The 25,659-nt window shown below is 41.9% G+C and overlaps 2 protein-coding genes and 1 long non-coding RNA gene across 4 annotated transcripts in view; all 3 read left to right on the top strand.

Annotated features, from left to right (window-relative positions):
* Positions 1 to 25,659, top strand: part of SOCS6 (suppressor of cytokine signaling 6) — a 60,920-nt gene that overhangs the window by 10,439 nt on the left and 24,822 nt on the right. The gene's annotated exons all lie outside the window — the stretch shown is intronic.
* Positions 5,731 to 24,219, top strand: LOC133350844 (CKLF-like MARVEL transmembrane domain-containing protein 8). 2 transcript variants are annotated; one of them, XM_061565623.1, is made up of 5 exons: positions 5,731 to 6,210; positions 12,406 to 12,579; positions 15,095 to 15,217; positions 16,818 to 16,931; positions 21,521 to 24,219. In XM_061565623.1, exons 1-5 carry the CDS (start codon positions 6,079 to 6,081, stop codon positions 21,746 to 21,748), a joined length of 771 nt encoding a protein of 256 aa, XP_061421607.1. In that variant the 5' UTR covers positions 5,731 to 6,078; the 3' UTR covers positions 21,749 to 24,219. The 2 variants fall into 2 exon arrangements, with proteins under 2 accessions (XP_061421607.1, XP_061421606.1); XM_061565622.1 differs by lacking the exon at positions 15,095 to 15,217.
* On the top strand, positions 16,940 to 20,775 carry LOC133350845 (uncharacterized). The gene is made up of 2 exons (XR_009756114.1): positions 16,940 to 17,520; positions 20,294 to 20,775. It is a non-coding gene; the product is annotated as an uncharacterized LOC133350845 (long non-coding RNA).

Raw genomic sequence — 25,659 nt, 5'->3', positions numbered from 1 at the left:
GTTTTTCGTAACCAAGCGGTTGGTAGGATCTCTATTGATTTTGGTATAGCTACCATCCATAAGAAGGTCCTGAATTGTGTTGTTGTATAAGGTTTTATCCATGATGACAGTGGCGTTGCCCTTGTCGGCTGAGAGGATGACAATATCATCTCTCTTTTTTAATTAAGCAAGTTCAAAACGCTTGTCCTTACTGATGTTGCTAACGCGTTTCTTAGCGTTTTTGAGGATAGCAGCGATTACAGATCTTTCTACGTCTGCCGGGATCTTTCCTACGCCTTTGAGGGCTACATCGACTTGGGCAATGATATCATCCACTGGGATGTGTTTAGGGGTGACTGCGAAATTCAACCCTTTAGCAAATACCGATTTTAGGCTGTCAGAAATTGGGCTGTCACTCTGATTAATAACACTCTTGTTAACATCTAACTTTTTTAACATGTGGATCTTGCTTCTTCTTAGACAGGAAGTTGAATTTACCAATCAGGTTAACTTTACATTTGGCTGACATTGAAGTGGCAGAAGAAACTATCATGGTATCTACATGGTCCCAATCAGATGTGGACATTTTTTCTGTCAATGCTAAGTGAGATTGTAAGAGAGTCTTGTCTAAATTATCAAGTTCAAATCGGAGCATTCTTATTCTCTCTGAGATCAGGGCTTGGCTAGCCCTGAACAAGATCCGTTTAGCATTAGGAGGAGTGACAGGAGCTGACGTGAGTGTGAAGGCGATCGGTATTACATTGGTGTCGCGGCATATCTTAATAAAGGTGAGAGACTCGATCAAGTGAGCCTTCTTGTCTCGCAGTCTGTTAAAATATCTAACAGTTCTGTGAAAACCCTCCCCGTAGAGGCGGTTCAATCTTGATTTGAAGCTTTCGTGACTGCATTGAATCCATCCTCTTGGGATATTTCGGTAAAGTCACGTAGATAGTAAATTAATAGATCACGACGTATCGATCGCAACACAGGTGAGAGAGAGAAAGCTACTGAAACAAGGTCTTATATAGGCCTGAGATGGGTGCAGAATCAGGGTAAGAGTGCGGGGCTAGAGATGGTCTCCTTGAGGCTGTGGAAGTGGCTGTTGTATTGAGAGATTAGCATGTCAATGTACGAGCTTCGTATATCGCAACAACCTAAAACTCCATTGGGAGATATTGGAGAGCTGTGTAGCACAACCACGTAAATATATGCGGTAGAATAACTAATGATTATTATGCCTGGCCAAGCCTTGCTGAAACATGAGACTTATTTAGGACAGTATTTTTTGCGTGAAAAAAAAATACCTAGAGTAATCCTATGCACGCCAGGGGGTATTAAACGGAAACTCCATAAACATGAGTGCGGATCCTACTTGCTGTACTGTCTCTTACTGACATCTCTGAAGTGCACATGAACTCTGTGTAATCCACTATCCCCTCCTCCAAGCTATTGGGTGGCAGAGTGGCGTAGTGGTGGAACACGTGTGCCTCACAGCAAGAACAACCACCTGAGTTCGATTCCAGGCTAGGGTGCCTTTCTGTGGCATTTGTAAGTTCTTTCCTTGTTCTGCATGTATTTTTTGGGCCTCTGGTTCACTTCCTTAGCTAAAAAAAATCCCCAAAAATATAACTGGAATTGGCCAAACATCCCAATGCTAAAAGATTACCTACAAATGACTCAAGATGGATTATAAGTAACAACATCGCTTTGCCAATGTAAAGAGGGCTGAGCACGTAGCGTCATTATTTGATTCTGCTGAAAGGCAAAGCCTGCTCTTGCCAGAAGCAGCATTTATACAAGAACAGTGGTCAAGCATTGCATGTTTGCTGCAGGTTGGATGTGGAAACCGTCAAGCATTGCATGTTTCCTGCAGGTTGGATGTAGAAACCAGGGATGTCCTCCCAATGTTCAGATACAACTAAAAAACCTGAAACTATGGCCTAGTAACGATGTTTCGGATACGGAAAAAAATATTTTTTTCGTCGTGATCGAAAAGGATGACATCGCCGGAGATTACATCCATTTATGACATCGTACTTTTAATGACAAATGTGATGTCACTTTAGTACACGCGCACACACTCACTTTCACACAACAACAACCGCCATTCGCCACTAAGTGGCGGTGACGTCACCACGACGCTTATGCCAGGCCGTGTGCACATTGAGGCCACGTGAAGTGTCGAACACACACACACACACAGTCACGTTCACATACATACATATACACAGTCACTTTTTAAAAAACCACGCACAAACACTCACCCCAGGCGTGAGGCTGACTCAGGATCGCTCTGCTGAACAAAATAGTTCCGCTGTTCAGCTTGCAGGTGCGCGTTTTAAGTCGATGTTTCATTGAAGCTGGTTCGTAAGTGCGAGCGTTCGTAAGTCGCGTGTTCGTAAGTCGAGGACCGCCGGAACTGTATATGGTCCTGCGAAGATCGTCATTGCTTGGGCTATTAAAAAAACACACAGATAACGTAGAGCACAGTGTGTCAATACAATTTGCCTGCCTCAAAACACACATTGTAAAGTTCAGTGCACTGTGGCTGTTATTGCAAACGACACAACAGGTTCACAAAGTACAATGCCTTAACAAACCAGGGTCGAATCACCTTCAAAAATAAATTCGAAATTATAGGGCAGCTGTAAACGCGTGGTGCGTCTCCAAGTCTGTGCCTGCCTCTACTCTGAAACTGACCTGACCGTGCACTGATAACGGCACTATTTGCTCCGCAGGGCTGTGGTGGTCGTGTCTGAATGCACTGCCATTTATTGGGTATCATTATCGGGGTCAAGCATGCTCTATCCACTGCTGAATGAAGGCCTCCCCAAGCTGCCACCATCTCTCACGATCTAGCGATTTAACAACTCACCCAGCACCTGCACACAAACCTATTTCATCCCTCCACCTCCACAGTGGATGCACTCTCAGATGCGTTCCGTGCCATGGATGATGAGCTGCCACGTGTCCAGTCGATTGACAGTTGTATTAATGGCATCAACCCGCGTATGTTTTCGAGTCACTGTGCTCCTCTTGCATCTCGCAATGTAATTCCAAGCAATGAAAGTCATCGCATTTATCAAAACACTGCCTGGAAAGGAAAACTGTAACATAGGCAACGTTCTGGACGATGGCCCCTTTTTCTTCGCGCATGCAAATTCAAGTGGGCACCTTTGAGTTATTTTCTCATTGGTTTTGTTTGTTAAAGACCATATAACTGTGCATATACGAGTGCTTTGATTACCGAGGTTCCTGCTGCTGTATCACGAACACACTATCAACAGTAGCAAAAAATAATGAATGTCTCCCGTGCTGTGGCGAACACTGTCAATATATACACTTTAACATGTAGGCTTTCGCGACCAATATCCACAATCTAGGTTTTTTGTTGTAAATGTTGTGGGTTTACTATCAACCACACCAGTATGCTGAACTTGTAACAAATTGGCATGTTTTGTTTATGAGATCAAAACTTACGAAATGGCTGTAGGTGGTGGAAGGTTTAACGAGGTAAAAATTGAAATTAAAATTAATAAAAAATAAAACAATAAAATCACGACGTTCGGAGGCAACACAAGTCTCCGTCATCAGGTGGAACCGTCACAGCCGGATTTGCTGCATCAAGATTGATCTGGTGTGACGGTCCCACCTGATGACGGAGACTTGTGTTGCCTCCGAAACGTCGTGATTTTATTGTTTTATTTTATTAATTTTAATTTCATTTTTACCTACGTGACTTTACCGAAAGAACTAAGAGTATAAATCCTTGCAGTCACGAAAGCTTCAAATCTAGAAGGTTTAACGACACATTTATAGCAATGGTCAGCCATGGCAATGGTCAGCCATACAGTACACAAAATCCGTAATCTAATCCATCTGTGAAGGATGCCATTCCTGACATGCAATATCCTGGAGTCTACAAACTGAGTTGCACCTGTGGTGATTGTTACATAGGGGAAACGAAACAACATGTCCGGACCGTGTTCGCGAGCACAAGTCAGATCTGAAACACGGCAGGACTAATACCTCCGCCGTGGCTGACCATTGCTATAATGCTGTGGGCTCTCATGATATTGTTTTTTCCGAGACCAACGTGCTCTGCAAACCTTCAGGCTACTATCAAAGGTTTGTTCATGAAGCCATCCAGATATATAACATAGACATAACTTCAACCGAGAAGATGGATACAAATTGAGCAATCATTGGAAGGATGTTATTAACCAGGTAAACCTTAACTGCTTCATAAGTTCACCATTGGAACCTCATTTGCCAGTAAAAATATGATAATTGTTTTTTTTACCCTTCTATCTGGCAACAAAACTGACACCTTTTTTACAAGGAGTCATGTTTACATAGACCACACTACCTGCAGTCATAATGCATCATCTGGTCCAACCCATGTGAGACTAGGCTCTAAGTAAAGCTGTCTCGGGTGTGGACCAATCAACTTCAAGGACAGTGCACATTATCAGAGTTATGTTTTTTGTTTGCATTATGACTGCAAGTATTGTGGTCTATGTAAACACGGCTCCTTGTAAATAAGGTGTCAGTTTTGTTGCCAGATAGAAGGGTAAAAAACCAATTATCATGCTTCATAATTTGCCTTCATATCCGCATCTCCAGTTTCTTCAGCCTCCTACCCCCAGCCCGCTCACTTCCCAGCCCCGGCATTTTGTCGTCTTGCAGCTCCCCACTCTCCCTACCCCACACCCCCACCCTCTCTATCTCTCCTCCCTGACTCCTCCATCATCTCTTACCTATATAGCCTCTTGTCACAGCATCCCTTTTGCCCACTTCAGCAATTGTTCTTGCTGTGGTTGTCCCACCTGATGACGACGCTTGCGTTGCGCCCGATTCGTCGTGATTTAATTTATTTTATACCTACGTGACTTTACCGAAAGAACCAAAGAGTATGGATCCGTGCAGTCACGAAAACTTCACATCTAGATTACGCCATGCATGTTGCACACTGACCATGTCATGTGTGTGTGCGGTCGTGCAGAGGTTAACGTGCTGCGTGACGAATCCGGTGACCCGAGTTCGATTCCCGCGCACAGCCAACGCCGGTGACGATTATCTGAACCAGTCCTGGGCCTCCCCTAGATCGACTAAGCCTCAAATGAGTATTGTACCTGGTGCGATATGTAAACATCGCCACGAGGGAGACAAAGGAGGCCGGGCGTGGTGCTCGCTCCCAGCACTTGCCCCAACAGTCTGTTAAAGGTTATACGGGGGGGGGAGCCTTTGTCTTTATGTCATGGGGACCATGACATGTGACCACCAGGGTCATTCGCAACGGCCGATTGAACGAGAACTGCCGCAGATTTTATTTCGATTTAAAGCTTTCGTGACTGCAGGGATTCATCTTCTTGGTTCTTTCGGTAAAGTCACGTAGAATGGAAATAATAAAATAATAAAAATAAAACATAATAAAATAATTCTCACGTCGTTTCGGCCACAACGCAAGCAGCCGTTCTCAGGTGGAGAGCAGGTCTGTCTGAATGTCATTCAGACTCTGTCTCCTCGACAGACCTGCTCTCCACCTGAGCACGGCTGCTTGCGTTGTGGCCGAAACGTCGTGAGAATTATTTTATTATGTTTTATTATTATTTTATTATTTCCATTCTACGTGACTTAACCGAAAGAACCAAGAAGATGCCGCAGATTTCTTCACGCGGATTGACGTCACAGGGCAGGTGATGGGTCACGCCCACTGGGGGCGTTGGGCTCGCACAGGTGAGGGCTAGGTGTCTCTACGGGATGTGCTCAGACTTGAAGTTCAGTGTCTCCTCCAGCCCCCATCCGAGCAAGACATACCTGCCCGACTGCTGCTGAGCTTAGCTCATAGACGGACGTCCCCTACGTCACATTCGCCGGCTGACATTAGGCTCGTCGACGATTCTTAACACGCGTATTCGCTTGCTTCATTGACGAACAGGTCTTTTTTTAGACGTATTTTGTGGCAGTCGTACGCGCGTGTCCAGTTTGAATCACGCAGATAAGATAGCGTTGCAGGTGTAGCCTCAGTAGTAGTTCTGTAAAGTTCAGATTGTTATTGCAGTATTTGTTTCGTTGGCTGTGTAAGCAGCTTCAGCCATGGCCGATTTCCCCGACAAAGTTTCAACGAACACGACCAGCAGCTACCCGGCAGCACAATCGTCATCACAAATCGCTTTGGACAAAGGATTTGTGAAAACCATTCCGGGTATACTTATGATCCTCGAAATAGTGAGTATTGCACACGACATGTACGATAAATGCTCATAAAACATTGCCTTCAACCGTTGCATACACCTGCATTTCAATAATGTAAGTACTTCTGTGTTGTCACGGATACGGGTTTTTTTTGATCAGGTGAACTTCTTACGAAAGAAGACGACTGCTCTTCTTGTCTGATGCAATTGCAACAGAGATGATGAGAATTATGACCGAATATTGCTGTAAATTGTAATTCGGCACTCTGGCAACTTGACAGTTTTAGATTTTCAAGTTCATTATTGATCACGATATAGAGCCATTTAATTGCTACGGGCTTGCCACTTTGGTAAAGTATGTGGAACTTTGGCAGAGTTATTAGTTTGTACTTAATTACTGATTTAAAAAAACAGGAACTCATGCTGTCAATGTGAATCACTTGTGAATGATGTTTCGTCAATGAACTGCCGCATTTGTGAATTAAAAACATGAACACATCGCTGTGTAAATGCAAATAAATAAACTTGTTGCGAGCTCCAATGGAAGTTACTTGGAAGCCTTAGAAAAGTTATTCTTTGCAATATTTATCCAAAACGCGTTTTGAATGTGCCTATTGCATGTACTAAACTAACATGTACCATCTTGCGACGTTCATTATTTGTATAGCGAGTAGGCTGTTAATCATTAGATAAAAAGCTATCATGTGAATATGTTGTTATATATTTAGGGCAGGCTTTGGATGAGGCTAATCAATTCACTCGTTGAAATTGAGTAATTTAATTGCTAAGTTCAATCTTTCAACTTTGGCAATAACAATGCTTGTAATTTAGAATAATATTAAAGTACTGAATATTGCCACTGTTGAACGTATACACGTGGGAGAGATTACCGTCAATTTGTCCGTGTTAATTCGTCTGCATACATTTGTGAAGCACAAAGTGATATTAAATTCAGATCAATCATCAGGCACCAACGCCTCTCTCGCTCCCGTTCAGCGTCACGTGTTCCCTTTCAGTAGTTCCGACCGCATGAAATAACCGAGGAAGAAACTCAATTGCTCAAAGATATTGCCACCCACGGGACTGAGAAAAGTTAATAACTTGTTCGCAGTTATACCCCGACGTTTCTCATTGACGGCACGACATGCCCTCCCTCTCCATGCCACGGGACTTAATTTCTCAAAAGCACGTGAGACTTGGTCAGTCAACAGATGTATTTTCTATTGACTCTGGTTAGACATAAACAACTGAGAACTAATGAGATGGGGTTCACTACTATCCAGATTAGACAATTATTTTCCAGCAGTGGACTTTGTGCTCAGAAGGCTAACTTATCTGAAGGACACGGTCAGCGCTGGCTACTCTTTGTATGAGGAAAAAAAAACATGAAATGTATAAATAGCCTAAACACGAACAATTTACTCTAAAAGGCATTCCATTTTATACACTTTAAATATATACTTTACATAGTGAGTCACAATGTCCTGTGAAGTGAATGGAATTTAAAAAAAATGAAAGCTAAACGTAGTCTAAATAGATGCCAAAAATGACAGGTTGTCCATAAAGGTATCGTCTGTTATTAACAAATCCACACATTTCTCTGCATACAAAACAACTTATTTATGCGTTGTGAAGAAGGATGATTGCCCAAAACGTCGCCTATTATATATTTTTCTTCATCGTGAAAGACACATTCACGGTAATTAGACAGCAGCCTGAGTGAAGCCACTAAGACCACACAAACACATCTCAGCCCATTAGTCTCATCCATCGAAACCTCGACGTCCCCACTGGCGACAAAAGGCCCACGTGTCTTCCAACATCTCGGCCGCTATTTGTTTCACATCCTCGCCTTATGTGCTGCTGCAGATCGTTTAAGACTTTCAGTTTTTGTGCAGACAATACCTTTTGTACAACCGCAAAGAATTCAACCACGCAGTTCAAACTTCTGTCCAACGCTTATCCTTTAATAATAGCTTACCGCTTCATGTACAACCTTGACTTTCGTCTTGATGTAAACATAAGACATTGTCAGCTACCTTGATAGCGGAGGTTATTCGTAGTGTAAGGAAGACGTATTGAAATACCACTGTTGTTGGTGGAGTGGCGGTGTCACGATTGACACATGCATTTGAAACCATGGTTCACAGGTCGGGTTCAAGTTTGCTGGTGGCCCCGAGGCTATAAAAGCATTCCCATAAAACTGCCAAAATAGACGACGCTACAATCAGGCATCAGGCAGTTTAACACGGAGGCTTTCGCGACCAATATTATTCATAATAAAGGTTTTTGGGTTAGATTGCGTAAGTATAAATGTGTCGTAACCCTCCACCACCCGACACAGCCAATTAGTAAGGGATTTGTCAAGTAAACAAAACGCCAATTAGTTACTGCTTCAGCCCACCGGTGTGTTGGAGAGTACATCTACAACATTTACAATTTGAGTACGACGTTTCGCTGGATGCCGACTACCTCGCCTGGTATACAGGAGGTTATGGGTTCGATCCTGACCCTGACACCTGTATATTTGGAGTTTACATGTTCTCCCCGTGGTCGTGTGCATTTTTCTCCGGGACCTCTGATTTTTCCCTTCACAGTTAGAAACGTGCGTTTAGAGTAATTGGCTACTATACATTCCTATATGATAAGTCACTTCGTTGAACTATCATTTGTGGCCATGTCGCTTCTGAAAAAAAGTTATACGGTATAGCTCAATGTGCCTTACCTGGTAAAATAAAAATGTGTTTTTTAGTTTGGTTTAATCACACCTGCTGTCGCATTCATGGAATTCTGAGCATTGCAAGACATCTCAAAATGTTATTGAAATGATTAAAACCAGGCGTGCCACGTGTCCTAACCATATTCTCCCTACGAATGTTTTTGCATTGTCTTGTATTCCCCACTAGAGGGTGGCTGAGTGAATATTAGGAGGAGGCACGGCAGCACAGTTGAGGCAGTACAAATAGTTGAATTTGTAAATACCACTATGCAATAATTATGTTTGCTGTACCTGATACAAATCAATACAGTCGCTAAGAATGAGAATCTTTAATTATCCTGGAGAAATCCGATGAGCTATGAAGCTCATTTTCACAGATGTCCAGGAGGGGGTGGGTCAGAACATTGCAACAATACACAAAACAACGAACGGAGTGCAAAGTGTAGGAAATGAAAGCAAATAAAGTCCAAAAGGTGTGCCTTCTTGCTTCCCTTGCAGTTCAGTTTGAACGGTTTCTTTAGAATTGCCCTGTGAGCTAAGAAGCTATTGAATTGTTCAATATTATTTACTAGAGCTAGGAATGATTCGTCGAAAAAGTTGGTTAATCAACTAAATATTCTAAATCAACTACTTTTTAAATCCTTTATATTAAGTTCATTTGCGTGCTTGCTTGCTTACTTACGACCGTGCAAATCCTTCAGTCGTTTTTTAACCCACTTCCCGTGATCCAATTGAGCTGACATTTTGCACACAGACTCGTTGTGCGTGACAATAAATTTTCGTGAAAAAAAATTTCCCACATTTTACACTGTTTAGGGAAATTTTTTTTTTTATTACCAATTGCTTAATGGTGGCAGACAATCATCTGACCCATAGGTGGCAGCCATCTCAAGCCAGAGGACGAGAGGACTCTAGCCGCCACGCATATAAAGGATTTATAGTGAAAAACTTGGTTTTTACGGGTTAATTTTTTCGTGGCAGATTTCTCGGGTCCCATTAAACACGCCTCCACCCCCCCACCGACATCACCTCCTGAAGGCAGGAAACCCCTACAAACCACGCCCAGGGTAATGATGCTGATAATGCTAGTGATGTCACCAATCAGCACATTTCACCTACGTCCAGTGGCACACGCAGGAACAGAGGTGAGGCTTTTTTTCCCCAAACTATTTTCGTGTTATCCAATATCGTATATAATTGAATTGGTAATCGGTAGAGCAATCGATTATTTCTATAATCGGATCAGAAAGCGCAGCTTTAATATGGAGTTAGAAATATATTCAGGTATAAACAATAAGCATAATTTCAGCACTTATAGTAACGCGATTATACGTGTATTGCTATGTCAATATTTTCATAATACCTGTACATGTATTACATTCACCGTTGGGGTCAAGTTGGGAAAATGTTTTTTGTTGTTATAAAATTCTGTGCTTACTTGTGCTTGTAACGTTTGCTCACACACGCAATCAATTCATCATTGGGGGAACTGCTGCTACACTAATATTGCATTAATTTTCAGTGTATGTACACACAGAATCAATTCATCAATTAAAATGGATTCTTGTGCTCACGCAACACATGCATCAAAAATGTAGCGTGTAAGAATCCATTTTCTTTATACATTTATTTTGTATTGACCCATGCGGCCAAGAGGTGCTACAATGACCACAATGTGACACAAAAAAAAGAATCGTGACAATTTTGGAAATCAAAAGGTAGGTGAATCATTGAAGAGTTAGTAATTATTAATGCCCATTACATGAGCTATGCAATGCATAGTTGTGCAATGGACCTTTGATGAGCACGGCTGGCTACGTACGGTGTGAAAGAAGTTCAACGTACGTACATACACAGTTGTGTTGTTAATTTTGTACAGGATTACAGTTTTAGGACAATTTTTTCCCAAAAAAATCTATATAACATATGAAACTATTCGACATTGTGCACTGCTATTATCCAAAGACAAGGCCAGGGTGGTCACGGACACAAATTGCTCATGACTTACGACATCGTGGCTTGACACTAAACCTCAAAGCAATGCAAAGAGCAAACACCTTTAACCCCACCCAGTTTAAGACTCATTTAGGCTTTCCCATGACTCGTGCACATGTGAAACATTGCTCACTGGTTTGAAGCTTAATCCACAGGTTGCGGCTACGGTGAGTAATCTAAGTGTGGTTCTGAGAGGAGCCCTGGTAATTGGTAACTGAAAATACTTTCTGGCGCAATATCAATAAGGACTTTAGCCGACATGACCTACGAGTGGGAGACACTAAGTCACTGCTGCTGCCTGCAGTATTACATTCAATGCGTTTGGGCACATTAGCAAATACATTCATGTGTCTGCAGTGTGCAAAGGGGTTTGAATTTGGAAGCAAGGCAGCAAGTTTGAGGTGTCACAAGACGTTCATGTATATTACCAAATAAAATGACTCGTGAATCAGGTTGTTTTTGTTTGTTCTCCATCCAGACTCGGCCATAAATTGACTAAGATTTGGATTGCTTTTTTATAGGGGCAAATCCATTCCAGTGGGAAGCTTTGGGACAGATGGCAGACACCGACATGTGATGATGTCAAACTATAGTCTTCTACCCGTGGCTTGCGAGGGTGGGCAAAGCACTTTGATCTGACGAAATAATTATCAGAATAAACAACAAATTACACTTTCTAACATTTACGTGTATTAAGAGTATAAAACGTTAAAATGTAGAAAGTACAGTGTGCTGCTATATGCTGATGTCACGCGGAAACTAATGACAATGCCACAATCTTGAAATCATTTCCTTTTACAACAATTCTCAATTTTCTACAGGAATGCACACGTTTTAGTCAAACATCAGAGACCTGTAATGAACTAAAGATTTTCTGTACGCACCGTCCACGATATTGACGCAGCGTTTCTTTGTAATAGGGGCAATGTGTGATATGTGTTGACTTTTTAGCATGGGGCTGTATTGTAATGAGATGTTCTTACATTAAGATGCACTGTGCAAATTGGTTTACACACACACACTTAAGCATATATTGAAACTCATGAATGCACATACATTTTTGTAAGCATGTGTTTTGGCTGAGAAATACTGTTTCTCATACACGGGTCTGAACCTGTTGGAATCCCTTCAACAAGACATATAATCGCTATTGTAGACATACAAAAATGCCAATTTCCTCTTTTGGGACAAAATCGCTTACCTATGCAACACATAGCTGAAACGCGATGTTTTTTGCAAAGACAGGAGACATTACAATCATGATAATCAACTTAGCCCGATTGCCATCTCATCTTAGCATAAAGCATGTTGCCCGATTTCCACTCTTCGCATCGGGAATTGCCGTTTCTGCGTAAAACTCAAGTGAAACCAACTTGACCGCTGATAGGTGAATCGAGCACTATCGCTGTTAGAAGATCAACCGACAACGAGCTCGCACGCAGTGTAGGATGCAGGCCACGCGCAGACAGCAAAGCTACCGTCGTCTGTGTGGCATCTACCTTCCCCTGTGCACAGGTGTTTGGTCTCCTGGTTTGGTCTCTGGTCGCGGCCACCAATTACACGACCGTGCCTCCACTTGGCTGGGTCCTGTTCGTGGCCGTGTTCTTTTGGCTTCTCACCGTCTTCTTCTTCGTTGTCGACCTCTTTGCACTCTACACCCGGGCACAGAACATCAACTGGTTGCTGGTGGTAAGATTTCGAGACGCACAGGGGCCCCACTCTAAATATTGAATGCATGAAAAGGTTTGGTTGAGTAACCCACGGGGCTCCATACTGCCCTGTTTAAAGAGTACCAAGCCAGTACTAGTCCATGAGCCCAGGTCGGATTTGTCGCTTGTCAGTACCACCTGGCGTGGCATCACCTCTGTGGTTCCGATTTCTCTATGTGGGCAATAACAGTGAAATATATTTCAAACATTTAAAATGAGTCTTATTATCCATGTAAATAAATGTGTACGACTGAAGTTTTGATACCTTAGGTGGTTACAATTTTTGCTTGGGGCCATGGACTATACAGCTGAGATTCACGGTTTCAATCCAGGCAGCCACTCATAATAAAACCAGTTTCTTGAGTGCAATGAGTTTGATCATTTTAGCCAGATAACCAATGCATGGTACAGATCTAAACGATCAAACTGACTTTATTTAATTCAACTTTTTTTTCAGCTCGAAGGACTGCATAAGTAAAGTATTGAAATCATAAAAAATAATGGCCATTATTACCCAGTCTCAGGACATGTTTTAAATTAGAAAGTTTGGCCAGTTCATTTCATGAGTGTTTGGCATGTGGAAGGAAACCAGAGTATGCAGAGAAAAGATAGAAGGGGATAACAATCAAAGCAACACACATATATTCTAACATCCATAGCTGTATTGCCATGGCCTATGCACCTCATAGCCCAAGCCTGCAATACCTAGCATACCAAGAGAGTCTCCCATACAAGTATTGACTGGTCTCAACCCTAAATAGCTTCCAAAATCCAAAGAGATCGGAGCACTCTCAGGGTCATTTGATTATTGGTTATATCGTGTTATTATTGAAGTTAGTAAATAATTCAACATTTTTAACATTTAAATGTAGCAACGTGATTTCCTATTTTTGTCTATAATGAAATATAAGTTGTGTGTAGCTATGAAATCCTGTTCGTGGCTCCGTTGAGCTTTATGTTACAGGATTAAGCAGGGAGAAAATGTTCATTCCTCAAGTACTTTCACTTCATTACTATCATCTCAGCTGCTGTGCCACCACTTTAAAAACAAAGTGAGGATAGCAAAGAGCATCGCCATAAATTATTTAAAAAAACATTTCATGCTCATTTAAAACATTAGCAGAATCATTGAATGTGTTCCAACAGGGCTCTCAAATGTCCTACTATCCATTCAATTTGCAGAGCATGACCTCCGTTATAAAATCCCTACCTGAGCTGAACCAACAAGAATAGAGCAGATTTTTTTCGATTTAAAGCTTTCGTGACTGCAGGGATTCATCTTCTTGGTTCTTTCGGTAAATTCACGTAGAAGGGAAATAATAAATTAATATAAATTAAACATAATAAAATAATTCTCACGACGTTTCGGCCACAACGCAAGCAGCCGTCCTCAGGTGAAGAACAGGTTTGTCGGAAAGACGCTGACAGACCTGTTCTTCACCTGAGGACGGCTGTCTTCTTGGTTCTTTCGGTAAAGTCACGTAGAAGGGAAGTAATAAAATAATAAAAATAAATCAAAATAAAATAATTCTCGCGACGTTTTATTATCTTTTATTTTTATTATTTTATTACTTCCCTTCTACGTGACTTTACCGAAAGAACCAAGAAGATGAATCCCTGCAGTCACGAAAGCTTGAAATCGAAATTTGAGGACGGCTGCTTGCGTTGTGGCTGAAACGTCGTGAGAATTATTTTATTATGTTTTATTTTTATTATTTTATTATTTCCCTTCTACGTGACTTTACCGAAAGAACCAGAGCATGAGATACCCAGGTCATTTTTGCAAATGAGACTATCCTGGTCTCTTCAGTTTTCAGCTTGTTAACCAAAATAAACTCAGCTGATGCACACAATTACACGAGTGTAAAGTATTCGTCGTAGTCGAATGGTGGCACAGCTGTTGGTTCACTCTGCTATGAAGATGGCGACCTGCATAGTGAAGTATGGTCATTGGTCAAACAACCCACGTGACCGACATGGCATGGGGTGGCTTTCATCGAGCAGTAGACTGGCAAAGGGCTGACATTTATTTTTAAAATGAATACATTTTTACTTGACATATTTTAAACCTCAAACTCCACTGCAGCACATGAAAAGTGGTTTATTCGTGCTGCTATGCAGGAGCTATTACCAGCGACAAACCCCTTAACATAACATGACATGTGGTTGCACTTGATCAAGTTGTATCAGCCCACAGAAATATAAAATAGCATATAAATCGTAATAACGATAAAATCATGACTCGCCGAGTCAAATTACAATAAAGTAAAACAATTTCGATTTAAAGCTTTCGTGACTGCAGGGATTCATCTTCTTGGTTCTTTCGGTAAAGTTACGTGACTTTACCGAAAGAACCAAGAAAAAGTAAAACAACGCAAAATTATTATTATATCTGACGGGGGGAAAAAAGTTTGCGAAATGTACATAACGTTAACAAAGATGCAATTTAGTCGAATGCGTAGCTCTCAATGTCCACTTGCTGTTTGTACAATCAGGGCCTGGTCTTCAACGCGTTCGCTAGCGTCCTTTATTTCTCGGCTGCCATAGTGGAGGCAACCATAGCCAGCTCCTGGACCCGCGATGGGCTCGATATGTACGGGCACCACATTGCCGCCACGGTAGGTGCAGCCAGTTGCAGCTATCCACGGTCATCTCTGGGGAAAGTTCGCGCATGCCTTGTTGGTGGGTGCTTCCTAAAACAAAACGCAAGTCGAATTGCTCGACTTAAGGTGGAGACGGTTGGTTGAGCCGCAATGCTTGCAATTAAATGTGCCGGAACCTGGATTGGTAGCTGCCCAGTGATGCACTTGTGGAATATTTCAAGTAAATCATTTGATTGCTTAGGTGTGGAAATACTCCCTTTGTTTTTTTTTTAGGCTGAAATTGGCCCACGTTTAATTCTGATCCTCACCTGCAACATGCCCATTCATGACCTCGTGCATCCGTGATGGTAATGCAACCAGCTATTATCTGGGGTTGACCGAAATTGACGTGCTTGCTACATTATGGTTGCTTGCACAGTGTGCACACATTGGCTTCACAACACTTTAGTTTAAATAAGAGACAAGCTTCAATTGTCCGTGTGGTGGAGGTTAATAGTGAATGACATGGAACTTGTGCATTGTAAAGTTTTAAGGTAATGCATTGCACAGTCACGCAAAGTGGCATACAAATCCCACAAAATAACCATCTGACAGTGAAGCGCTGAAGTATTGAATGTAAAAAGGCTTTATCCTTTCTGGAATACACTGGAAAAGGATCCCACCGTTTTAAGCTTTAAGGGGTATCTAATTATCCTCCATAGTTTGCTCTCTCAGGAAAACTTGTAACTGTACTAAACAACTCGCTGCAGTCTTTTCTAATTCTGTAGAGGTGAAATAAAAAACCGAACCCTAAGTATAAAATACCTACTCGTTGAAAACGGAAGGGCATAATGGAACTGAAGACGCCTACGTGTGTACGAGACAAGCCGAGGCTGCTCGTTACAGAGAGCATGTGTTACAGTGGCACGCGATGATTACAGAACACAGGCAAAATGACCCGAGGGGCAAAAGGAATGGCATGTTGCACAAGAGGTTCTTTTTTTGGAACTCTGTCACGTGGAATTCATTCTGCGAAATGACAGGTCTCCACTGCATTATACAATTATCTGAATACCAATTCCAAGTGTGTGCACACAATATAATAGCATACGGTGATTGGCAAATAAACCAACTACTTGATAAATGTATATGGAGCAGTCAAGGCTGGCATTGTTTTCAAACATTGACAACATCGCAGTGGCTGCTGGAAGATTATACACTTCTGGTCAGATCATTGCAGCCCAACGGCAAATGATGGCCTGGTTACTTTTCTGCAAATGATGTGTGCCCTGCCCAGATTAAACTAAATTCCAGACTTGGCTCTCCCCAATTCAGGCGTGGCCAGATGAGTGGTTTAAATAATGAATGCCCTCACATTCAACTGCCACTCAGTGTAATGCGGCATTGTATTGGCTCCACCTCATGATGATGATGGTGGCTCAGGAAAACCTGAGCTGACTCGTTTGGTCGGCTGCGAGACTGTGCTGCCTTTATTCACCGCGAGCTGCGGTTGCTAGGCACTCATAACCCCCCACCACTCTCCCTTGTCTCTCTGTCTTCTTGTGCTTGCTGCATGCCGGTGTGCGCTCTCCGCTGGGACTTGTCGTGGGTGCGGGCTGGGTGGGGCTTACTGCAGGGTTTTGGCTATAACCTTGCTGCTGCAGTCATTTATCTTACCGCTGCCATCGCTGACGCCGCAAGCAGCAACATATACGAAGGATATGAGCGATCACACCTGGTGGCATCCACGGTATGTTGTCCACATATCCACCAGCAACAGTTTTATTTTTGTTATTATGATTTTTTTGTATCACATTGTAAAATGTGAGTGTTTTAGCAGGGCAAGACCCTGATAAAGTGCATTTGTTTCCTAATTGGGAGGATGTGCAAGAAGTTAATACGAAAAATACGACAAGGCTCCAAACAGACCCAATGATTTGATCTGTAAACATAGCAGTTTGCAAATTAGACCTAGTATTGCACGTTCACTTGTGGCCAATGAAAACACAAACATAAGACAACTTGTATGAAAGTAATGCCCAAATATTCACACTTCATGGTACCAATAAAGTATGCTTTGTTGCGTTTGCATATTTTCACTTAAAAAATGCCGTCGAACAAACACAGGTTCGTCAGGTTTGTGTGCGTTTGTAAAGAGATGGACACGGGAGGAGGTAGACTGAAGCACACTGCACCATAACATAAGCACGTCTGAGTTGGATTCTTGTCCAGGGTTAATGCAATGTTGCTGCACCACACCGACACTGAGGGTATCGCATGAATATAAACAAAGATCTCCACTTTGCTTTTCATTGCGAGCAATATCTGCCGTTGGAATGGTACTGTGCCAATATATATATTTACCATTCTGTGTGCGAAAAAACATTGCTTTTCTGCTTCAAATCCTTTCTCGCTGTCCAAGAAATATCAGGGGATTAAGGAACTTGAAATGTATTGGGTTGAAATAAATCCAGGGACTTTTATTGTAGCATTTGAGAGAGTAGGTGGCCGCATTCGGGTGCCAACTCGCTATGTTTCAAGATAAGAGCCAGCCGTTTCGATTTAAACGCAATTGAGACCACCGATCATAATCCACGAGCCAGCGCTCGCCAATCTAATAATTTCTGAGGGATCTGCTGAAGTGAGGCTTCCTAATTAGGAGTCTCATTTTGGCTGAAGTCACCCGTGAGCCATAAACGTCATTCTTAGTGCAGAGCAATGGTTTTCATTATGCCTCTCTCAAGCTGCACAGGAGGCGAGTTCAATGCTCATCCGTGGCCCATGCAGAGTGGAGAGGGTGGCCTAATCGCTGTGACACCTTCATTACCAATTGCAGAAATGTGGATTTGTGACCCCCCCCCCCGCCCCCGACCCCCCAGTCTCCGAGACAGAAACTTACAATGATGTCACTTAACCTTTGGGCACGACTAGAGTCGCTGCCAAGTTTGACCTGGCTGTGAAATGAGCGCACACAGCGCTGTTTGAAATTCTGGGAAACGGCATACGTGAACAGCGCCGTTACTCACGCAAAGGCACACGGGAGCCCTCAGGTCCTGGAGAAGTACTGGAGTGGAAATGAGGTCCTTTAGCTTGCAGAGTGGGATCTCTCTCTCTCTCTCTTTGCCGCTGTTGTGCCACAGTACACGGCAGCCGGCAAATAAAATTAGCAAAGCGCAACGGTGGCGCGAATTGAATGCCCGTGACATTGTACCCACACACGTGGCAGATGGTGGGGGTAAGGAGTAGGGTTGAGTGAGTACTTTTCGTAGTGGTATGGTTTTGCCAACCTGCTCTCGATATAGCTATGCTAAATAAAATAAAAAACTGAATGAAGGAAATGTATTCTTTTATATTGAATACCCTGATATTTCTAACAGATGGCCACTTTGACTCTGCTTGCATGTCAATGTTTGATGCTTGCACCTGCATAATGGAATGATTGTGTTACTCAATGATTGATATTTTAATTATATAAACATCGTTTTTTAATTAGGAGCACAAGCCATTGTATATATTCCTTTCAACTCAAAAGTAGTTAAATTGTATTCTCAACGTAGTCTCTACTGCATGGACAATACTGATCTTAAACTAAACCTGCTGAATTGAATGCTTTATTTTTTTAAATATATAATGTTACTATTATGATTTAATTATAGTGTGTAAGATGTTGAATTTGATAATATCAATGTGCAATATGAAATGTGTGAGGTAATTCAATAATATATCGTCAGGCGCTTTGCTCAGCTGTGTGTCAAGTCTAAAATTGTTGACATAGAGGTGGGGGGGTGGAGAGGCGCTACGGAGATGTTGAGTTCGAACATGGATTTCAGCCACTCGTGATTAAACCCAATTCCTATGTGTTGCGAGGTTCTGGTTTCAGTCAAGTCACTGATTCTAGATTTGAAGCTTTCGTGACTGCAATGATTCATACTCTTAGTTTTTCGGTAAAGTCACGTAGGTAAAAAAATGAAAATAAAAATTAATAAAATGAAATAATAATAAAAAAATAAAATAACGACGTTTCGGAGGCAACACAAGTCTCCGTCATCAGGTGGGACCGTCACAACCAGATTTGCTGTATAAGTCACTGATTGCCGTACAGCAAATCTGGTTGTGACAGTCCCACCTGATGACGGAGACTTGTGTTGCCTCCGAAACGTCGTGATTTTTATTTTATTATTATTTTATTCTTATAAATTTTAATTTCATTTTTTTACCTACGTGACTTTACCGAAAAAACTAAGAGTATAAGTCACTGATTGCCGTACACACAAAACACATTATTTGACGTGTCCAAATTCCAGCTCTGTGAATGAATCGGTTTGACTGCCATGCAACAATCTCATTGTGGAGCACGTGATAACATTCACCCCCTACTGTATAATTGGTACAAAGGGCAATTGAATGATGTTTTAGAAGTCCTGTGGCGATTCTATTCTGTAGCCAGTCTTGAAATATATGGGGCACACTCCTATAGCACAACTGAAATAAATTGGCACGACTTTTTAAAATCGATTTCATGAATTTTAAACATTTTTCATTATTCTATCCCTGTTGCTTAAAGTCAAACTTCTATGTGAATATGTTTTGCTACTATACAGTTGAGCAAAGGGCCTGTTGAGGTTAAGTATGTTGTGCATTGCTTTTCATTTAGGTATGAGTGAAATTAGTGGTACAGAAATAAAATGTTTGCAATTTTAACTTAAAACCAATATCATCATTCAATTTAAAACGACTGATACCAATTACAAATGCATTCATTACTGTGTGATATTCACCGTGACAGTGAAACACACGGAGGCATTATTTGTTATGAAAATTAAATTGTTAAAACGCAGGTGCGTTCCAGAATTCTTTTTAAACCGCCTCCATTACCTACCCCACGAGTATCAAACATCATCCTTAACCACCTCTAATTGAGAAGTATGCAATTTTGCACACTTACCTAGTCTGTTAATTGAAATGTAAATACATCAATAGAACATTCCTTTATAGGCCTTTCGGTGATGCTTAAATGACAAGCACTGCACTAAAACTGATGTGCTGATCGGCAGAATGTGAATCTTGGTGATTTATTATGATTTTATTTCCACCTCTGCCTTTGCCCTGCAGGTTTTTGCCTTTGTGGTCACGTGCTGTTACGGTGCCAACACTGGCTTCAGTTACCGAGCGTGGCGTACCAGCGCCTAGACCTTAGAAAGCTGCCACTGCCAATGTGGTACTAACAGCTTTACCTACAACACTGCCACCCTGACATGTTTTTTTATATAACAACAAAAAAAAAAATCTACACAGAACACGAAGAAAACTTTTTAGTGCAGCATGACTGGTTTGCTGATTTGTCAATTTTTCAATCTTTTTATTTGATCGAACTGGTTTGGAAATGTTATAATAGCAACCTCCTTTAAAAAAATAATTGCTGCATTCTTCCGAGATCAATTGACCTTTCTTGCACACTGGGTGAAATTTATTTACAGAGTGGCGCGTGATTGGAACTCACTATGTAGCAGTTTTGCGTGTAAGATTGAGTTATCGATTAGCTGACCAGCCAGTTCTGTCAGTGTTTACAGAAAATAAAAAAATCCTGACATCTATTTCAAGAGGCTTTAAACTTTTTTAGTGACCCAATTTTTGCCACGAAAATTGTGAATCCCGTAACGTTAAGATGGCTTTTGCATGTGTTGTACAGATTCAATCAAATTGTTCATGTGCTTTTGAAAACAAATCACTCTCTTGAAATTGTGAAAGCAGCCTTGCGTTGAATTCATCGTGAGAGATCAATGTTTAAACACGTATGTAAGAAAACAGAAAGATATTAGAGAATATCACACGTATAGTACACCCATTTTCATAATGCCAGTTACTTAAGTGATGCCATTGGTTTGTAATCATGTGATCGAGATGTTCAATTTGAAAACCACTTATCTCATACTCATTTTCACTGCGGCTCTGCTATACAAAAATAATTCAACTGTGCGTGCCATTGAATGCCACGTACGTGCATGTACACTCCGTCATCGTTAAAATATACACCACACTAAACTGTACAACATTATCAACATGCGATCGAGGGCACGTTTGTACTTTTGACATTACAGTGAGCGTCGGAATATCCTTCAGCCTTCATTAGACCTCAGCTGTGATGATAATATGTATGCTGGAAGTAATTATTGTGCCAAAAGTGCTTGCCACTGCTTTCTGCAAATATCACCCCCTCCCACCCCCTCCCCCACCCTGCCTGCTGACTCCCCACTGCATCACTCCATATACTATTCCCAAACCTCATCCTGATCCCCCCCCGTTCCATCTTGCCCACCGGCTTATTTTTAACCCTGACAGTTCTTTGCCTTCGTGGTGACATTGCTGTACGGTGGCAGCTGCTTCTGTGACTTCCGCGCCTGGCAGGGGACACATGCCCCCCATGCTCCCAGCAACCCCGGCGACGTACAGAGAGCAGTCCACGCCACGAACGTGGCTATCGTTCAGATACAGGCAGTGGAGTTTCACACGGCAAACACGGACGCGCGAGTCCCAACAGATGCACAAGTGAATATTTACAACCAGTAGGTTGTACGCACGTGTCCGTGAACACGCAACGAGGTGGTGGTCATTCGTGAATTTATTTTATTTCTTCACTTTTTGCGGACGGTGTTGAAAGCATGGCCTGTAATGTTAATGGAATTGTATCATCCCCATTTGTTGATTAGTTGAATTTAAGCAAGTGAATGCAGTGTTCAATTGTTTCCCGTGTAAGAGTATTTAACGATTAAAACGCTTGTTTAAAGAGAATGAGAGAAAACCCTGAGACATATCACAACGACGATAATTATGAGTGTATTAATATAAATGTTCAGTATGCGTGCCTTACTATATGAAGATTAAAAAAGGTATTTAGTACGTATGTAGTAAATGTAGGGAATGGGGTGTCAAGTGTTTTATACGATGTGTGTACACATTTACATTTTACAAGAAAATTAATTGAATATTTGCAAGATGGCTTCCTTTTTTATGGAGCAAATACAAGAAATACATTTAAAGATTTCAGTAAAATTTTTTTATTTTTTGTTATAGTACAGTACCTAGATTTTAAATAAAAAATATGTTCATATTTCAAATGTACAGCTTTTATTAATATTAAGGTTAAACAATATCTCTTCAATATATTCGAAAAAAAAAACAACAAGTTGATACATTGAAGCTATAATAGAGGGCTGGTATTTTTTTAGGGTACAGTATTTGAAAAGCAAGAACGGTATATTAATACAAACAAATTACACCAATTAAAATATATCACACGTTACAGTTACAACCCCCTAAAGCGTTGCTTCACGAGCCGCTGAGGTTTTTCTCTCCTCAAAAGCGGAAGTCTCTTTGGGCTTTTAATTAATCTCCAGGTCCTAAAATCCTACAAAAGCCAGAGTCATATTTGCCCAATGTTAGCAGGTGTTTGAAATTGCCTTGTGTGTGCATTTCAGTGAAATGTCAGAAGTCAGGCTTTTAATGCAGCCGTTTTCCAAGTGATACCAAGGTAAATGATAGCCATTCACGAAGACACAGTTCAAACAAGGGACTAAAACGGCATAAAAGTGTAATTTATGTGCTTTTCATGAAGTATGATATTCCACATGTACTTAAGCATGCCCTAAAGCGACGGTTATTCAATGAATACCGTTATTCTTAAACCGCCTTTTATGATACATGTAATCGCAAAGTATTGTCATGATAATTGTATAATTTACAGTCGCCAAGCTGTAAATGGTTTAGTAAGACTGCCTTTAAAATTAGACGGCTGCATATACGCGTGCACATCTGGCAAACTGCTCATCCTTTCCTCCATCGTACACGAAACAATATAAACCACCTGGTAACGAGGGTGCGACGATTAAAATGTGCCCGATTTAACACCTGATCATGTCAATAAAGTAACCGGATAAAAGCCGCCTTTTTTTTTACAAAAACAATTCCGTTGGGTGTACCAGTTGCCTCGCTGTCACGTCATCAACACAAGTGCTCATTTGCTATCGTCCATTTGGTGTGCACCGATACAGACACATCACGTTCAATGCCGAGGGTTGACATTTCTATGGCCGTGTTTTAAAATGCTCCGAAGCGGTTTAATGATGATGTGAATGCTACTTTCTATATGTAGTCACAACGAGCGCTTTTGTGCTTGTTATATATTTTTTTTACCATAAACACGACTCGTTTTATAGCGACTACCACGACCCTGTGTAAACGGCGGTAAAACAAGTGCATTGTTATTGTATGATAAAGGAACTGAAATCAATCTTTGTGAAACTTTCAAGATTACACATTTGCAGAGAGGTGGCTCCTTGCCACGTGGCACAATCAAGTTGTGCCATCAAGCCGAGACGGTCCAAAGGTTCAAAAATTCGAGGGTTTGTGCGGCGTTCGGCGCTGATGTTTAAAGCGATGCTGCACGTAACTGGGAAAAGAAAGGAAGCGAGTCCCGTTGTAGGTGCGTGACTTCATTTTCTCTGGATGGCGATCCAATTCCAATCACGGGTTTCACAAGAGGGAATGCGCACGCACATTCCACAGTGGAAGCGTGTTCTTGGGGCGCCCTAAACGATACGCAACGCCAAGTAGAATTCAACATTCTGGGGCAAAATAAAAGAGTTTCGGGCAACAATGTAGAGAGAAAAAAAAATCACAAACCATCTTGCTCCCATTAGTCCACGAGACTTCTCGACTTGTCGGTAACCACCTGATGTGCCATTACTTAAGTCGTTTCAAATTCCGTATGTGGCCGGTAATAGTGAATTGTGTGAAACATTATAAAATGAGCTGGCTATCAAATAAGTCACTATTATTTAGCCGTGTAAATAAATCGACGTGACAAAATTTTAGCTATCTTTGGTGAGACCAATACCTGCTCTGGACCATGGATCACGTGCAAATAAATGTGCCTGTAAACGTGTAAGGTGTTGTGTATTTAGCTCTCCTGTATTTGACACGGCTGTTACCATCGTCTCAAGATTCTAACACGCTCCTGAAAGTAAAAGGCGCCCCAAAAACTTGCGTCTTGTGTGCACGAAGTTATACAAATCTGGTCACACACACACACCTTCTGGATGGTAATACGCGCTCCCAACTTTTGCTTTAAAATCGTGTCGGGACGAGTGCGTCTTATAAACCAGAGAATATGGTATGTAATGTTACTGGTAGGAACCTCTGGTTACACCAGCACACAGGGGATTATTGTGTCCGTCCGTCCGTCGTGGAGGGAGGGGCTGGGTGGGGAGGGAGGGGCTGGGTGGGGAGGGTGGGGCTGGGAGGGGAGGGTGAGGCTGGGAGGGGAGGGTGGGGAGGGGCTGGGTGGGGAGGGGCTGGGTGGAGAGGGTAGGGAGGGGCTGGGTGGGGAGGGTGGGGAGGGGCTGGGTGGGGAGGGTGGGGAGGGGCTGGGTGGGGAGGGTGGGGCTGGGTGGGGGGTGGGGCTGGGTGGGGAGAGGCTGGTCACCCCGTGGTGCCCTTAGAAAACTCAACGTTTAACCTACTCACGCCGGCTTGTGCTCGCCCTCACAGTCGGGCATATTTGCGGAATACACCACGCCGCCGTTGACCTTGGCCATTGACCGAGCAACCCAACGTTCTTACCAGCTCCCTCCGCAGGAATGTGTTAAACGAGTAACGGATGTGTAGGTGGAATCACACAATAGGCCACAGTGGCACAAGGAATGAGTACCGCACTGCAGAAATCGGACCATGTTGGCAGCTTAGTTGCATCACCTGTTGTTATTGGATATTATCAAGTGTGTACTTGCTTTATCTTAGTTACTTTGCCGTCATGTCAATGTCCTGAATCTCATTAAGCGCAGTACGGGCTCTCATTGAAGTAAAAACAACGCGGGAAACTATCAAAGCTATTATGATGCATCTGTGGTATTTTCATTGTATTTGTGAACTCGAATGTAAACAGACATTGCCCTTGGTTATATATCTCAATAAAAATTCAAGGTCGTTTTCGGTAAAACAAAACCTCCAAGGATACATAATGTATTCATAGTCCTCCTAAGAACATCACTAGCAAAGTCGAGATTGTAACAAGCATATAACATGAACATAACAAAAGTAGCACTTTATGAAAGTGAATAAATAATACTTCATGCGTAATGTATGCTTATGTGCATTTCTGCTGGTAAAATTGGTATTGTGAACTGCGCTAAAACTAGATTTGCGTTATATGTGCAATTTGTTGAAAGTGTTATAAACGAAACACGAGTCGATTGTTCTTCCAGGGATTAATCAGTATCGATGCTTTTTACGATAACCCTTTGTAGGATGTCTGGCCAATTTCTCATTCAAGATTTGAATGCACGAGGGATAAAAAAAACCCAGACAAAATACACGTGCAAGGGGAACTAACACGCAAATATCCAGAAACTTACTCTTAGGTTTTTTCGGTAAAGTCACGTAGGTAAAAAAATAATCAAGTGTATTACTGATACAGTAAATTT

The sequence above is a fragment of the Lethenteron reissneri genome, chromosome 35 (genome assembly GCF_015708825.2).
Source record: "Lethenteron reissneri isolate LAM-NWPU_2019-01 chromosome 35, ASM1570882v1, whole genome shotgun sequence".
Classification (NCBI taxonomy): Eukaryota; Metazoa; Chordata; class Hyperoartia; order Petromyzontiformes; family Petromyzontidae; genus Lethenteron; species Lethenteron reissneri.
The sequence above is the reverse complement of the archived record's forward strand: the minus strand, read 5'-3'. Positions and strand labels throughout refer to the sequence as shown.